This window comes from Stegostoma tigrinum, chromosome 8 (genome assembly GCF_030684315.1).
Source record: "Stegostoma tigrinum isolate sSteTig4 chromosome 8, sSteTig4.hap1, whole genome shotgun sequence".
Lineage (NCBI taxonomy): Eukaryota > Metazoa > Chordata > Chondrichthyes > Orectolobiformes > Stegostomatidae > Stegostoma > Stegostoma tigrinum.
This window is the reverse complement of record NC_081361.1, coordinates 84,735,015-84,751,239: the sequence shown is the minus strand read 5'-3', so window position 1 is coordinate 84,751,239 and position 16,225 is coordinate 84,735,015. Positions and strand designations below refer to the sequence as shown.

At 43.2% G+C, this 16,225-nt stretch overlaps 1 protein-coding gene across 4 annotated transcripts in view; it reads right to left on the bottom strand.

The window, feature by feature from the left end:
* abca4b (ATP-binding cassette, sub-family A (ABC1), member 4b) overlaps positions 1-16,225 on the bottom strand; it is a 156,406-nt gene that overhangs the window by 33,073 nt on the left and 107,108 nt on the right. For all 4 annotated transcript variants that reach the window (XM_059648065.1, XM_059648068.1, XM_059648067.1 and 1 more), the window contains 7 exons: positions 15,823-16,112; positions 13,766-13,890; positions 12,260-12,358; positions 7,035-7,224; positions 6,308-6,402; positions 5,433-5,465; positions 3,073-3,178 (listed from right to left, as the gene is read on the bottom strand). In XM_059648065.1, coding sequence (XP_059504048.1) covers positions 3,073-3,178; positions 5,433-5,465; positions 6,308-6,402; positions 7,035-7,224; positions 12,260-12,358; positions 13,766-13,890; positions 15,823-16,112 — 938 coding nt within the window. The remainder of the gene's footprint in view (positions 1-3,072; positions 3,179-5,432; positions 5,466-6,307; positions 6,403-7,034; positions 7,225-12,259; positions 12,359-13,765; positions 13,891-15,822; positions 16,113-16,225) is intronic.

Genomic DNA, 16,225 nt, shown 5'->3' with positions numbered 1-16,225 from the left:
TTTTACATATCTCCGGACACTCTGGGCAATTTAGCATGGCCAATCCACCTAACCTGCCCATCTTTGGACTGTGGGGTGAAGCCAGAGTACCCAGAGGAAACTCATGCAGACATGGGGAGAATATACCAACTCCACACAGACAGCCACCCGCGGCTGGAATTGAGCCCAGGTCCCTGGCACTGTGAGGCAGCAGCACTAACCACCAAAACCTGGCTGTTAATGCTACAGTCCCCTGAGAGTCCATTACCCCCTACATTTTCAAAAACAGCATACTTATTTGAGATGGGATTAGCCACAGGAGACTCCTGCATTGCCTGCCTATCCCTCCTACCTTTCCTGGAGATAGCCTGATCTTCCTCCCTACAACTGTAATCCATCACACACCCTAGCTCCTGTAAATTCGTCATTGATTCTAACTGCTGCTCTAAACAATCCATTCAGTCCAATAGGATTCACAACTAAACAGACCTCCTGCAGACATAATCAACAGTAAACATGGAAACTCTCCCTAATCTTCCACATCTGACAGAAGAGCACATCACTCTACCAAAGGCCATCCTTACACCTTAACAATCTATAGACCCTGAAAATAACACAGCGTTGCTGCTCTAAAAAACTCTCCTCTGGGCTAATTTATTATATTATTATTTCTTTTATATTTTTAATGTTTAATCAAGAGACGGATCTCAATAAAAGTTGTCAGTGTTTTGCCTGTTCTTTTTTATATAATCGACACTGACAAATATTTATATTGCTTGTATTTAAGAATGCTATTTCTCTGCCTGACAGAAGAAATTTCAACAGATTTTGAAGTTAAAAATACCACAGACTCATTTCTTATTAGGGAGAGACAAGTCAGATGGTAGCTTAACCTGACGGTCACCATGTCTCAGGTGAAAGGAGGTGGATAATTTTCCTGGTAACCTTAGCTGGGTGTGAGAAATGAACTCATGCTGTTAGCATCACTCAGCATTGCAGACCAGACATCCAGCCAACTGAGCTAACTTAGGGAAGGGAACTGCCACCCTCACCTGATCTGGGCTACATGTGACTCTAGGCCCACAGCAATGTGACCGACTCTTAACTGCCCTCTGGGTATCTTGGGATGAACAACAAATGTTGGCCTGGCCAGCTTGTGAATGAATGAAAAAAACCCTATCCCTCCTTCCAACCCCGATGCTCAGTGGCAGCAGCATGTGCCACCTACAAGATACACTGCAATGACTAACCAAGCGTCATTAGACAGCACCTTCAAACCCCATAACCTCAACCATCTCGAAGGACAAGGGCAGCACATACTTGACAGCACCACAACCTGCAACTTCCCTTCCAAGCAACACACTGTTCCGACTTGGAATTATATTGCTGTTCCTTCCTGGAACTCCCTTCCAACAGCATTGTTAATGTGGATCACCATTACCTTTTCCAGGGCAGTTAGGGCTGGGCATTAAATGCTGGCCTAACAAGTGATGCCCAAATAATGTGAATGAATAAAACAAAGTCAAAAGAGAGACAGCCGACACAGGGACTAGAGAACACATACTGCATGGGAACTGACTACTACCAGCACAAAGCACAAGGGAACAGAGGAGGAGTAGGACCAGCTCTGCCCCAATCATTCTGAGGGCTGAGATTGCACAAGATTGAAGAGTCATGTCGGTAAGCCCCAGGATCACTGGCAAAATGCTGACGCACACTTTAACATAGAACATAGAACATTACAGCACAGTACAGGCCCTTCAGCCCTCGATGTTGTGCCGACCTGTCATACCGATCTGAAGCCCATCTAACCTACACTATTCCATGTACGTCCATTTGCTTGTCCAATGATGACTTAAATGTACCTAAAGTTGGTGAATCTACTACCGTTGCAGGCAAAGCGTTCCATTCCCTTACTGCGGCCGCACCAGAGTTTTGTACAGCTTCACCATAACCTTTTGGTTCCGGAACTCGATCCCTCTATTAATAAAAGCTAAAACACTGTATGCCTCCTTAACAGCCCTGTCAACCTGGGTGGCAACTTTCAAGGATCTGTGTACATGGACACCGAGATCTCTCTGCTCATGTACACTGCTAAGAATCTTACCATTAGCCCTGTACTTTGCCTTCCGGTTACTCCTACCAAAGTGCATCACCTCACACTTGTCTGCATTAAACTCCATTTGCCACCTCTCAGCCCAGCTCTGCAGCTTATCTATGTCTCTCTGCAACCTACAGCATTCTTCGTCACTATCCACGACTCCACCGACCTTAGTGTCATCTGCAAATTTACTAACCCATCCTTCTACGCCCTCATCCAGGTCATTTATAAAAACGACAAACAGCAGTGGACCCAACACCGACCCTTGCGGTACACCACTAGTAACTGCTCTCCAGGATGAACATTTCCCATCAACTACCACCCTCTGTCTTCTTTCATCAAGCCAATTTCCGATCCAAACTGCTATATCTCCCACAATTCCATTCCTCTGCATTTTGTACAATAGCCTATTGTGGGGAACTTTATCGAACGCCTTGCTGAAATCCATATACACCACATCAACCGGTTTACTCTCATAACATGGTTGATGGGCTTACCATTTAAAACTGTTGACTTGTCAGCTGCACAGAAGTTGCAACTTAGACCCCTTTTAAATCTTTCCTCTCTCACCTTAAATCTACAACATGGAGGTGCTGGCGTTGGGCTCAGGTGGACAAAGTCAAAAATCACATGACACCAGGTTATAGCCCAACAGGGTTATTTGAATTTTTGGCTGTTCACTGTACTTACATACACGTGACAGTAAATGAAATCAGTCTGCTTTTTACTAGTTTTGAAGAAAGTATGTGGAGTGTAGAAGGAAGGAAGGGAGGGAAGAGGATAGAATTCTCGAACTAATTCAAAATGGCTCTGGTAAATGAGCCAGCAAACATGATGGGCCAAATGGTGTCATTCTATGCCATTCACTATTAGTAACAGCTTCTTTGTTTCAGTAAATGCCACCAAGTGAAATAAGACGCAATAAAATAATCACAGCAGCCTAAAAGGAAATGTAGTTGGCAATGGTCGAAATAAGTGCATATGTGACCTACCCCAGTGACATTGAACATACGACCCAAACTGGTAAAAAAGACATCGATCTGTTTATGGTCAATGTGTAAAACTGGAAGCTTTCCCCCGATTGAAATCCCACCGTACCTAGAATGTTAAAACAACACAACATCGAGATCGCAATTCGTGTCCCTCATTCTCTAAAATATCAGCAATTACACAAAATGTTTTCAAACCATTTCTGTCTCTGTACCAAAACATAAACTCTCTTATTATTGGAATCCAATAACAGAACAGGACAATGTCCTTTGCTAATTGTGAGACCACCTCTGCCATTCAATTTGGGATGGTGAGGTCAATGGTTGGATTCCTGAGGCCCAGTCAGAGTTCCCAAAGATCAAGACAGAGGTGGACATTGCTGAAGCAGGTTGGTTAGAGCGAGGGCACCTTGAACCGGAGGCACTCCCTGCAACATTCTGGAACTTTAACATGATGGGCAGGAGGTAAGAGCTCTAGCTGCAACTCACTGCAGTGGGTCTAGGCTGCAGGAGTCAAGAGGAGATATTGGTGGCCCTTGGTCTACCACCAGGATGCATGCTCCAGTTACCTGTTGAACTTCAGTCTCAAATGGGTTCCCATTCGACGAGCAATGTCATCAACTTTCCCCCAGTGGCCCCTTAATGGACGCAGTTGGCTAACTGTCACTGTCATGTTGGCACCACTTCTGGCAAGATGGCTCTAATGTGGGAACATATTGGGTGCCAAGACATTATTTTCCAATAAAAGCTAAAAAATACTATGGATGCTGTAAATCAGGTAAAAAAAAACAGAAGTTGCTGGAAACGCTCAGTAGTTCTGGCAGCATCTGTGAAGAGAAATCAGAATTCATGTTTCAGGTCCAGTGACCCTTTCTCAGTTCTGAATTTTCTCCATATTACTTTCTAGGTTTATTCCTGCTCCACCTCAACGCCTATCTCTGAAGGCCTGGGAGTATTTCATCCTGTGTTGTAATATGTAATACCAGAAGACGCAATGCAACAAATTGCCAAGGCTTCCCTGGCAACACTATCCTACCTCAGAGCAGAAGGAACGCTAAAGAAACTACAAGTTAGCCTCGATGTCACACACCAGGCAGAGGTGGAAATGATTCTTCATCTTGTACTGAGTAAATGCCCTGGAATTTTCTCTCTAAGTGCGCCATGGAAGGACTTTGACCACCTTGGTTCAAGAGGCGGGTCACCAGCACATTATTAAGTACAACTAGACCAGACAACAAATGAGTTTAAAAATGCCCAAGTGCTTCGTATCTCTCCACTTTAACAACTCAAGGCACATGGCTCGATTGACCCATGACATTCGGGGTCATTTCTATAAGCGTCAATGGGAATGGGGGGACAGTGAGGTTATGACAAGGAGATAGAGGGTTAGGCACAATCAAGTTGAATAGTAGAGCAGTGTTGATGGGCTGAATGGCCTGCTGCTGTGCCTGTTTTCTATGTTTCTAACTGATTACGAATATATTTATCACAAATCCAGAAATTGCTGGATGCACTCTAGAATGCGATACAATGTGTGGACAGCACCAATTGTTTGATGCTTTGGATGTAGATTAGTGTTTCCTCAATTGTTTCTCATTGTGTATTCATTTCGGTGCTTGAAGGTTACTGAGACTCAAGGACTATGAGATCAGAAAGGAGGTGAGTGAGACAGAGGGTCGGGGCGTACTGAGGGATGGTGTGTTTAATCCAATATTATTTAAGTATTTAAGTAAAAAGCACCTCGTTCCTCATTAGGTTTTTAAGGACAGATATTCAGGCCTACAAAATCAGGCAGCCAGGCTATCTCTACTATTATATATGTATGATTTAAAGGCGCCTCACAGCTATTAGCACTTGGTTGGAGCTCTACAACAGACACTGCTACACCAGAGCCCATACTCCAAATTTTGAACTGGCGACCCCAGTGGACATCATATCTCACAGTTTGGGTCTAGCTGCATTGTTAACTCCTGTGTCCATCTGCAGGTGATTACTGCTGAGGGTCTTCAGCATTTTCTGTTTTTGTCTCGTGCTTCCAGGTTCTGCTGTGCTTTTATTTAGCTTTCTGAATTCACCACTGACTGCTTTACAGATGTAATTTGGAAGCTATGCACGGAAACTATGCTGAACGATAAAAATAAGTAGATGAATAACTATTAAAATAGCAAATAAATTTGATCTGAACATTTTAAATGTTCAGATGTTATCGCACAGTGTAACTTTCAGGCTGTAGTCATGAAGCTTCAAACAGGTAACCCATATAGTGTGTAATATATTCACACTGAGGTCCACTTCTACCCATTTAAGTCAAGAATCAATCTGACAGCTGTGATTTACAAATTGCGAAGAAAACAATTCTATACCTTTGTTCATTGACCCAGTACTTGCTCTTCATGCTGAAATTATAGAAGAAAGTGAGAAAGGTTAATCTTCACAAACTTTTAGAGCCTTTTCCAAAGTCAATTGTAAGATGACGACCAGGTAATTTCATTCTAATGGCCCAGGGGGTTTGGTATTTATATTGACTGCTCAGCTGCCAGAGTTCACAGCTATGAAAATGGGAGGAGCCTCAGGTGCCTGTCAATCTGGGTTTGCAGGCAGAAATCCCAGAGAATGTCCTCCACATGACACACTGGTAAGTCCCAGCAGATGGCAATTTTAAGAAATCAGGTGAACCTTTCCTTTTAGGCTACCATATTTCGCAAAGAAAAACAGATCCTGGAAAATTATCCCTTGCTGAATTGAAGCGAAACTGGGATTGTAATGGCAACAGTGTCATAACTATTTATAAGCAATCTCTCTAGCCCTGACAATCCACTTTGCACAACGTCTAATTTCCATGTTATGATAGAACAACTACATTTCTAGTGTAGCAGTTTTTGTTAAGTTTATTTATGCCTTAGCTTCTACTTTATTCCTTTGTATTGGTCTCAAACTTCTTCCCACTATCTTTAAAATTTATGACCGTGTGAATGATAATCATTTTAATTCCGGAGTCGCTGTCCTGAGAATCTTTCAATGTGATTAACTGCTTAGCCTGCTTGATGACATCACTGATTTGGATGTCCGACTTGGCAAAACCCATAAGGCAATGATTGTTAATTCCAAGGTTAGTGGCAGACATGACCACTGATCACAAACTTCTGTCTCCCTCCATTAAGTTGCTGAGATGCAAAAATTTCTGTTTGTGAATTTTAGCGACGGAATGATTTGGAGACATGTACAGAATGGCTCATACCTGTTTTTTATTAGTTTCGGGTATGTTTTGACCAGGAAGTCTGATATATTTCTTTGGGTGAGATTTTGCAGGATGTCAGTTGTATGCTGGACTCTCTGTAATGGAGAAAGCAACTCATTTAGTGACAAGAGGTACAATTGGTTTTAGGTTTTATACATTAAACTGCATTTAATAGAGAAAAGAGAAACAAAACAAAGTGCTGGAAATGCTACAAAAACAGAAGTTGCTGGAAAAGCTCAGCAGGTCCTGGCAGCATCTGTGAAGAAAAAAAAATCAGAATTAATGTTTCGGGTCCTGTGACCTTTCCTCGGATGTACTGGCAGTGTTTCTGCGGAAAGTGAAACAGAGTTAAACTTTTAAGTTTTCTGATTAGAATGGACGTTAGATCTGATGCAAGGTTATCTTGAATATTAACACTCTTTCATTCCTCACAGATGCTACCTGTCCTGCGGCGTATTTCCACCACAGTTTTGGCTTTTTATTTCAGATTCTCGGCAACTACAGTATTTTGCATTTAAATTGTGCAATACAAAGTTGGACTTGCGCAAAATTCTCTTCTTTCATTTTCTTTAGTAGCCGAGATAATATTGAACAGTATTTCACCAAGATGTTGTGATGCTACTGCCCTTATCATCTCTCTCTCTGCAAAAACACACAACACACACACACACACACACACACACACACACACACACACACACACACACACACACACACACAGGAATACCTGTGCTGGAGGAAGACCACCAGCTGCTGCAGGGCACTCTGGGAGCATAATCAATCGATTTCCTGTGCTGCACTGGCAGGATGGTGAAGGGTTGCTGTTGGAATAGAATGGGGACTGCAGCATGTTGACAATCGTGGGGTCACTTCTTGGAATCTTCCAATCAGAGGATTGATTACTGCAGGGATAACCTCTGTATGAAAACATATACAAAGCAATAGTGTGAGATGCATGCAGGATCTTGAAGCTGGGTTTCTTACATTAAAATATACTTAGCTTGCTCTTAAGAACAGCATATGGGCTAGAATTTTCCAGGTCTTTTGGCAATCAGCTGGCATATAGGAAAGTTGGCACATTTTGGCCGCCCATGAGATTGCTGATTGAGCCACTGAATTGACCACAAGAGGCCATGTTCCTTGTCATTTTGACCATGCCATGGAAATCTCGCAGCTATGTGGAGAAATCAGCCTCTGAAACCTGGGGGCTTCCAAGCAGTTTCAGGAGGGAACACCTTTCTGTATGGGCACTTCTATTGCCCAGGGAGAGATAGCCTGTTGGCAAGGTCTGTCCCTATGGAAACAGCATTACTGATGTTAGATCATAAGACATAGGAGTGGAAGTAAGGCCATTTGGCCCATCAAGTCCACTCCAGCATTTAAATCATGGCTGATGGGCATTTCACCTCCACCTCCCTGCACTCTCCCTGTAGCCCTTGATTCCTTCTGAGGTCAAGAATTTGTTGATCTCTGCCTTGAAGGCATCCACTGTCCCGGCCTCCACTGCACTCTGTGGCAATGAATTCCACAAGCCCACCACTCCCTGGCTGGAGAAATGTCTCCTCATTTCCGTTTTAAATTTACCCCCTCTAATTCTAAGGCTGTGCCCACGGGTCTTAGTCTCCCCGCCTAATCGAAACAACTTCCTAGTGTCCACCCCTTCTAAACCAGACATTAACGTGTAAGTTTCTATTAGATCTCCCCTCAACCTTCTAAATTCCAATGAATACAATCCCAGGATCCTTAGCCGTTCATCATACATTAAACCTACCATTCCAGGGTTCATCCGTGTGAATCTCCGCTGGACACGCTCCAGGGCTAGTGTGTCCTTCCTGAGGTGTGGGGCCCAAAATTGGACACAGTATTCTAAATGGGGCCTAACTAGAGCTTTATAAAGCCTCAGATGCACATCGCTGCTTTTATATTCCAACCCTCTTGAGATAAATGACAACATTACATTCGCTTTCTTAATCATGGACTCTACCTGCAAGTTAACCTTTAGAGAATCCTGGACCGACACTCCCAGATCCCTTTGTACTTCTGCTTTACGAATTTTCTCACCATTTAGAAAATAGTCCATGCCTGTATTCTTTTTTCCAAAGTGTAAAACCTCACATTTACTCACATTGAATTTCATCAGCCATTTCTTGGACCACTCTCCTAAACTGTCTAAATCTTTCTGCAGCCTCCCCACCTCCTCAGTACAGCCTGCCTGTCCACCTATCTTCGTATCATCGGCAAACTTCACCAGAATGCCCCCGGTCCCTTCATCCAGATCATTAACATACAAGGTGAACAGCTGCGGCCCCAACACTGAACCCTGTGGGACACCACTTGTCACTGGTTGCCATTCTGAAAAAGAGCTTTTTATCCCAACTCTCTGCCTTCTGTCAGACAGCCAATCCTCAATCCAAGCCAGTAGCTCACCTCGAACACCAGGGGCCCTCACCTTGCTCAGCAGCCTCCCGTGAGGCACTGTTTCAAAGGCCTTTTGGAAGTCTAGATAGATAACATCTACTGGGTTTCCCTGGTCTAAGATACTTGTTACCTCTTCAAAGAATTCTAACGGATTTGTCAGGCATGACCTCCCCTTACTAAGTCCATGCTGACTTGTTCTAATCTGACCCTGCAGTTCCAGGAATTTAGAAATCTCATCCTTGACAATGGATTCAAGAATTTTACCAACTACCGAGGTTAGGCTAATCGGCCTATAATTTTCCATCTTTTGCCTTGATCCTTTCTTAAACAAGGGGGTTACAACAGCAATTTTCCAATCATCTGGGACTTTCCCTGACTCCAGTGACTTTTGAAAAATCACGACCAAAGCCTCCGCTATTTCCTCAGCCTCCTCCCTCTGAAATCTAGGATGTCGCCCATCGGGGCCAGGAGATTTATCAATTTTTAGACCTTTTTGCTTTTCTAGCACCTTCTCCTTTCTAATGCCTACCGTACTCAACTCTGCCCCCTGACTCCCCCTAATTGTTGGCATACTACTCGTGTCTTCCACTGTGAAGACTGACGCAAAATACTTATTAAGTTCTTCAGCTATTTTCTTATCTCCCATCACTAGCCTTCCAGCATTAATTAGGAGTGGCCCAATATCTACTTTTGCCTCTCGTTTGTTTCTTATGTATTGAAAGAAGCTTTTACTCTCATTTCTAATATTACTAGCTAGCGTACCTTCATATTTGATCCTCTCCTTCCTTATTGCTCTCTTTGTTATCCACTGTTTGTTTTTGTAGCCTTCCCAATCTTCTGATTTCCCAGTGCTCTTGGCCACTTTATAGGCTGTTTCTTTTTCTTTGATATTTCCTGACTTCCTTTGTCAGCCATGGCTGTCTAATCCCACCCCGGATAATCTTTCTTTTCTTTGGGATGAACCTTTGTATTGTGTCCTCAGTTACACCCAGAAACTCCTGCCATTGCTGGTCTACTGTCTTGCCCGCTAGGCTCTGCTTCCAGTCGATTTTTGTCAATTCCTCTCTCATGCCCCTGTAATTACCTTTATTTAACTGTAACACCATCACATCCGATTTTGCCTTCTCTCTTTCAAACTGCAGACTGAACTCTACCATATTATGATCGCTGCCTCCTAAGTATTCTCTTACTGTAAGACCTTTTATAAAGTCCGGCTCATTACAAAACACTAAGTCCAGAATAACCTGCTCCCTTGTGGGCTCCATCACAAGCTGTTCCAAAAAGCCATCCTGCAAACATTCCATGAATTCTCTTTCTTTGGATCCACCGGCAACATTATTCACCCAAACCACCTGCATATTGAAGTCCCCCATGATCACCGTGACCTTGCCTTTCTGACATGCCCGATCTATTTCTCGGTGCATCTTGCGTCCCTGGTCCTGATCACTGTTAGGAGGTCTGTACATAACTCCCATTATAGTTTTTTTGCCTTAGAGGTTCTGCAACTCCACCCACACAGACTCCCATCCTCTGAGCCTATGTCATTCAGATTTAATTTCATTCTTAACAACAAGGCAACCCCACCTCCTCTGCCCACCTCCCTGTCTTTTCGATATGTTGTGAATCCTTGGATGTGTAACTGCCAGTCCTGATCTCCCTTCAACCATGTCTCTGTGATGCCTACCACATCATGGTCATTCAAGAGGATTTGTGCTGTTAATTCATCTACTTTGTTGCGAATACTATGAGCATTTAGATAAAGTGCCTTAATGCTAACTTTCTTATCATTATTAGAGAGATTGGAAATCCTAAGATATCTTAAGCTATCCTTCCTTTTTGCTGTATTGCTAGTTTGCCTCGAGCTTAAACCCACCTGTACACATGTTATCCTGTTGATTATCTTTCCATTTAACTCCATACTCCCTGTCTCTTTCACTTTCCCTTCCCCCCGACTCAGAAGTTTAAAGTCCTACTGACCACCCTATTTATCCTTTTCGCTAGAACACTGGTTCCAGATCAGTTCAGGTGGAGACCGTCTCAATGGTACAGATCCCCCCCGGTTGCAAAACTGATGCCAATGCCCCATGAAATGGAATCCCTCTTTCCCACATCAATCCCTTAGCCACGTGTTTAATTCCCTAACTTTCTTTTCCCTATGCCAATTGGCACGTGGCTCAGGCAGTAATCCGGAGCTTATGACCCTTGAGGACCTGTACTTCAATTTCTTTCCTAGTGCTTCATAATCCCTGAACAGGTCCTCTACCCTCGCTTTGCCCATGTTGTTAGTCCCAATGTGGACCACAACAACCGGATCTTCCCCCTCCTGCTCCAATATCCTTTCAACCCGGTCGGAGATGTCCCGCACCCTGGCACCAGACAGGCAACACACCATGCAGGACTCCTGATCCAGCTTGCATAGGATACTATCTGTCCCTCTAATTATAGAATCCCCTATAACAACTACCTGTCTTTTTGCTCCCCCCTCTTGAATGGCCTTCTGCACCATGGTGCCGTGGTCAGCTGGCTCATCCTGTCCACAGTCCTTTTCCTCATCATGTTCCTTAACATCAAACCATATCTGAATCCCAGGGCCTGGGTACCAGGTACTAGTTTCCTCAATTCTACCCTAACTCTATTCAAGTAGCTTCTCTATCAAAGCTGCATTCTGATGAATAATGAATTATTAATTTAATGTCACATATATTTTGAAGTTACAGTGAAAAGTATTTTGCCACCAGAATCTGGCACTTTATTGTGGTACAATAAGGATAAAAAGAAATGACTTAAATAAAAGTTCATCTTCTGTCCAAAGTGCGGTCTCAAACATGACTTCAGGGCTTCAAGAGGTCCTGCCCTGGAACTTCAATGATGACACTGACCCCCTAGCTCTGCTGCAACAGCCTCCAGGAGCCCAGGCTCCGGGCATACCACCTCTGGAGGTCCAGGCTCCAGTCCTACTACCGCTGTGGGTTCAGGCTCCAGGCCTACCACTGCTGGGAGTCCAGGCTCCAGTCTTACTACCGCTATGGGTCCAGGCTCTAGGCTTACCACCGCTGGGAGAGCAGGCTCCGGGCCTACTACTGCTGGGAGTCCAGGCTCCGGGCTTTCTTCCCTAGGAGTCCAGGCTCCAGGCCTACTACTGCTGGGGCTCCAGGCTCCAGGCCTACTACCCTTAGGAGTGCAGGCTCTGGGCCTACCACACCAGGAATCCCCATCCAGGCCGTAGTCACTGCCCAGCTGACAGCACTCAGCCTCTTACAAAGGATGTCAGTAATCTCAGCAACAGCCAGCACTAGGAGTGGAACAATTGAAGCACAGCCCTTTTGATGAACTGGAATGCCTTGGTTATAGATTGCCATCTTTAACTGGATGCCAGCCCCTCAGATTTGGCTGCCACAAGAAATTTGCTGCTCCAGGTTGCCTCCTACTGCCAAAGCCCAGGTTGTGGAATGTCACACCCCTCATGAACATTTAATCCATGATTTTAGAAAAGGAAGTGACAACATGAATATAAAACAGTATCAACTGTCTTACACAATGGGATTCTCCCTCATGCATCGAGTCCCAAATCCAGGCTTATTCACCAGCGCCTCTGTCAACTGATCCATCTTCTTATTCCATGGACGTTCGTTGCTAAGAAAAAAAGGAGAACAAACATATTATAGAACAAATGCACGCAATGAAAATTAAGACTAACAGGTTTCTCCTTGACCATTTTTCCAAAGTCAAATGATTTAAAGTAACATAGCCTTGTTTGACATAGATCTAAGGCTTAAGTGAGGGGGTATCCCCATTAGTGTACACAGTTTGTACTTATTTCTTAGGTGTTAGATTGTCTGTCTGAATTTTCTGGGGCTCGTACCTTATAAAGCATGCTGTCAAATAAACACTAAAGCCGATCACCACGCTATACTGATGTGAACAATCTGAGATAAATGCACCAGTGGGAATATGATTTAAATTTTATATGCTCCCTCCGTTTAAATTTAAACAGCCCACAAAAACAAAAATCTTTACATTGCTGCAAATTACACATAATGCTGTACCTGCATCATTTTCAAAAGCAATAAAAATAATTACCACAAATGTGTACAAATATGAATTTAAACATCACATGTTAATGATGAAAAGTGTTAATTTTTTCAATTCTTACTTTTTTTAATGTTTCATATTTAAATGATGTGAAATTGCATTAATACAACTGACAGTTTCAAATGATGCTAAAAATGGTTTAAAATCAGAGTGCACTGAAGGACTTTGGATGCTGTAAGTCAAAGATCTGCATTCATAAGTCACGGCCTCAAGAAACTGGAAAGTGCTTTGCAGTCAATGAATGGCAGCTGGTGTTGTTCCTGTGTGCTACAGTCATTGTGTGCAGGCAGCAAGGGGGTGAATGACCAGTTAATTTGCTTCAGAGACAGGGATGAGTGGTGGCTGGGAGACTTTAAAAGGGTTACCCTGATTTCCTTTGAAAAAGAATGCCATGGGGTCTTTAATCCCCATTTGTAAAAACCGAAGCAACGTATTGCCCTTTCTGAAAGACAGCACATTTGACAATACAACTCATCTTCAAGTTTCTCAAACCTCTATCTAATGCAAGAGCATTGAATGTTTGAACTTAAATTATGCTTTCACATCAGAAATTTCTGACTTGGCTAGGGGATGCTCCCACTCAACCAAGACGTTACGGATGTGATATTTAGTATAATTTTCTTGTCTACAAATTAAGTTGTTCTAAGATGAGAGTGGAGAGATACAAAAGGGTTCAGACGGGCAATTTCTTCACACAGCGGGTGGTGGGTGTCTGGAATTGGGCTGCCAAAGATAGTGTGGAAGTGAGTACAATTTTGTTATTTAAGAAGCATTTGAACAGGTACGTGGACGGGGATATGGACCAAATGCAGACAAATGCGACAAGATTAATTGTGAAAACTGGACAAGCTAGGCCAAAGGGCCTTTTTCCATGCTGTAGACATATATGGCTCTATGACTTAATCTTAAAACACTTGAAATTGTTGGAAAGAGTTTGAATAATCCTACCTGAAGAAAGTGTACTGTTTGCCATACATCCACGGGTGAATGGTTAAACTTTGATACTCCCCAAATGGTGGGATTATGAGTGAGAAGATCAAAGCTAACAGCACAAAGTTCGCTGGCAGGAGAAACTGTGGAAAGAAGAAATTTAAGTTCAACTTGGTGCTGAATCAATTACAAATCTGTACAGTCAGTAAAACACAGTAAATGTTTCACAACAGCAAATGTGGCTGTCTTCACCTTACAGAATTATAGCTGGTTGTACCCACTACGATACGTAATATAAAACATATATACTTGGAAAGCTTTCAGAGTAAAACAAAACACTTCACAGCTAATGAGTGTAATAATGACAAAAGCCTGCATTTATATAATGCCTTCAACATAGTTAAACATCCCAAGTTTCTTCACTGTAAGGTTATCAAACAACAGTTGACATTGAGCCACAGGAAAGTTTAGCTATGCAAGAGGCAAATGGCATTCAATGATGAAAAGTGTGAGATGATGCATTTTTTATCTCAGAGAAATAATATAAAACAAGAGGCACAATGCTCAAGGGGATGTAGGAGCAGAGGGACCTGGGTGTATATATGCATATATTTCACTGAGGGTGGCAGAACAGTTAGGGATAGCAGTTAATAATGCATGCAATATCTTGGGCTTTTTTTAACAGGGGCATAGAGTACAACAGCAAGGAGGTTATGCTGAATTCATACAAGACATTTATTAGGCCTGAGCCTGATGATTATACACAGTTTAGGACACCAACACCAGAGGAAAGATGTGACTGCATTGGAGAGAGTGCTAAAGAGGTTTACGAGAATACTTCCGGGGAGTAAGTACTTCATTGTGAAGATAGATTGGAGAGTTTGGAATTGTTCTCCTTGGAGCGAAGGCAGCTAATGGGAGATCTGATAAAAGATTTCAAAATCGTCAGAGTCTGGATAGAGAAGATAACCTGTTCTCACTTGCAAAAGGATCAAGATTAAGAGGGAATGATTAAAAATGATTTGCAAATGTTGCAGATGTGATGAGAGAAAACCTTTTCCATATGATGTGTGGTTCGGGTTTGGAAGTGTGGTGGAGGCATTGAAGAGGAAACTGGATGATCCTGTGAATAAAAGCAAAGTGAAAGGGTGAGTGGAGGAGAATGGCATCAAGTTGGGCAGATGTTAGAGATCTGATGGGCCAAATGTCCTCCCTCTACTCTGTAATTATCCTGTGATGTACTGTCCCTGGAGGGACACTGAAAGGTTGCATGGATTATATAAAGGGGCGGGAGGATAGAAGGTGGACAACATGTCACCTTCCCAACTGTCCCCAATTACACCCAGGGAGGCAAGGGTCAAGGATGGCTTCCCAGCCAGAGGCTAGTGTATCAGTGATCCTGAAGTGATGACAGCTATCACTCCTTGTCATGCTGATGATACTGGAGAGCTCCCAATGTTTAATTCTTTGGGACATACTATCCGAAGATACCAAACACCCCGTTGTCAACCAGGTAAGTGTGTGAATGCCATTAAAGAAGGTCCCAAGGCCTGGAACAGGCCCATTCATGCATCCATTAAATCCTATCTAGAGTGTTTTGAATTGTCTATAACCTTTAAAAAATATTTGGATGGACACTTGAAATGTCGTAATATTCAAAGCTATGGGCCTACTGTGGGAAAACAGGACTAGTGTAAGTAGTGGTGGCACAGACTTGATGGGCCAAAGGGCCTCTTCTGTCCTGTGTGATTCAATGGGAATTCCAGAGTTCGAGGCCTAAGCAACCACAGGCAATAGTGCCAATGGTGGAGTGACTACCCAAGAGTCCAGGGCTGAAAGGTTACATGGTGGCATATCAGCTCCAGTGAGTGCTTTCAGGAGGGGAAGGGCCCTGTGGTGCACTGAGGGCACAAATGGCTGGCAGAAAAAATGGATTAAATGTATTTAAGTAACAGTTTGTGTATTTGGAAGCTACTACAGTTTCCAGTTGTCCAATTGAAAAGCAATTGCAGCTGAAGTCAAAGCACATGTTGGGCACAGCTCAGATGAGTAAGGCCTGATACTGTAGATTGTACCTGGGCCAAGAAATCCTTCTGACTGCGAATAGCGTGGTTGAATCTCTTGATAAACAATGCTTTGAATTGCTGGATGACCAGGTCTGAACCTTGGATCTGCCTGGAGCCTTTGCCATCATATCCACCTGGTTGGGGGTTGGTGGTAGTGGGGGCAGGAGACCCTGCAGTAGCTGGATCTGTACCTTCTGTCACCGCATCCCCGTTTGGTTTCACCTCAGAGGCTGATGCTTTTCTTTCAACACTTTGGCCTTTCTCTGTTGCCTGTCCATTCTGAGAAGCCTCTTTAGATGCTAAATAGATTTAAAATGGTCCCAATTATTACAATTTTCAACAACATATTGCCTTTACTTATGAAACTTCATCTTATTATTTGATAAATTAAACAATATAAATTTGGAATGAA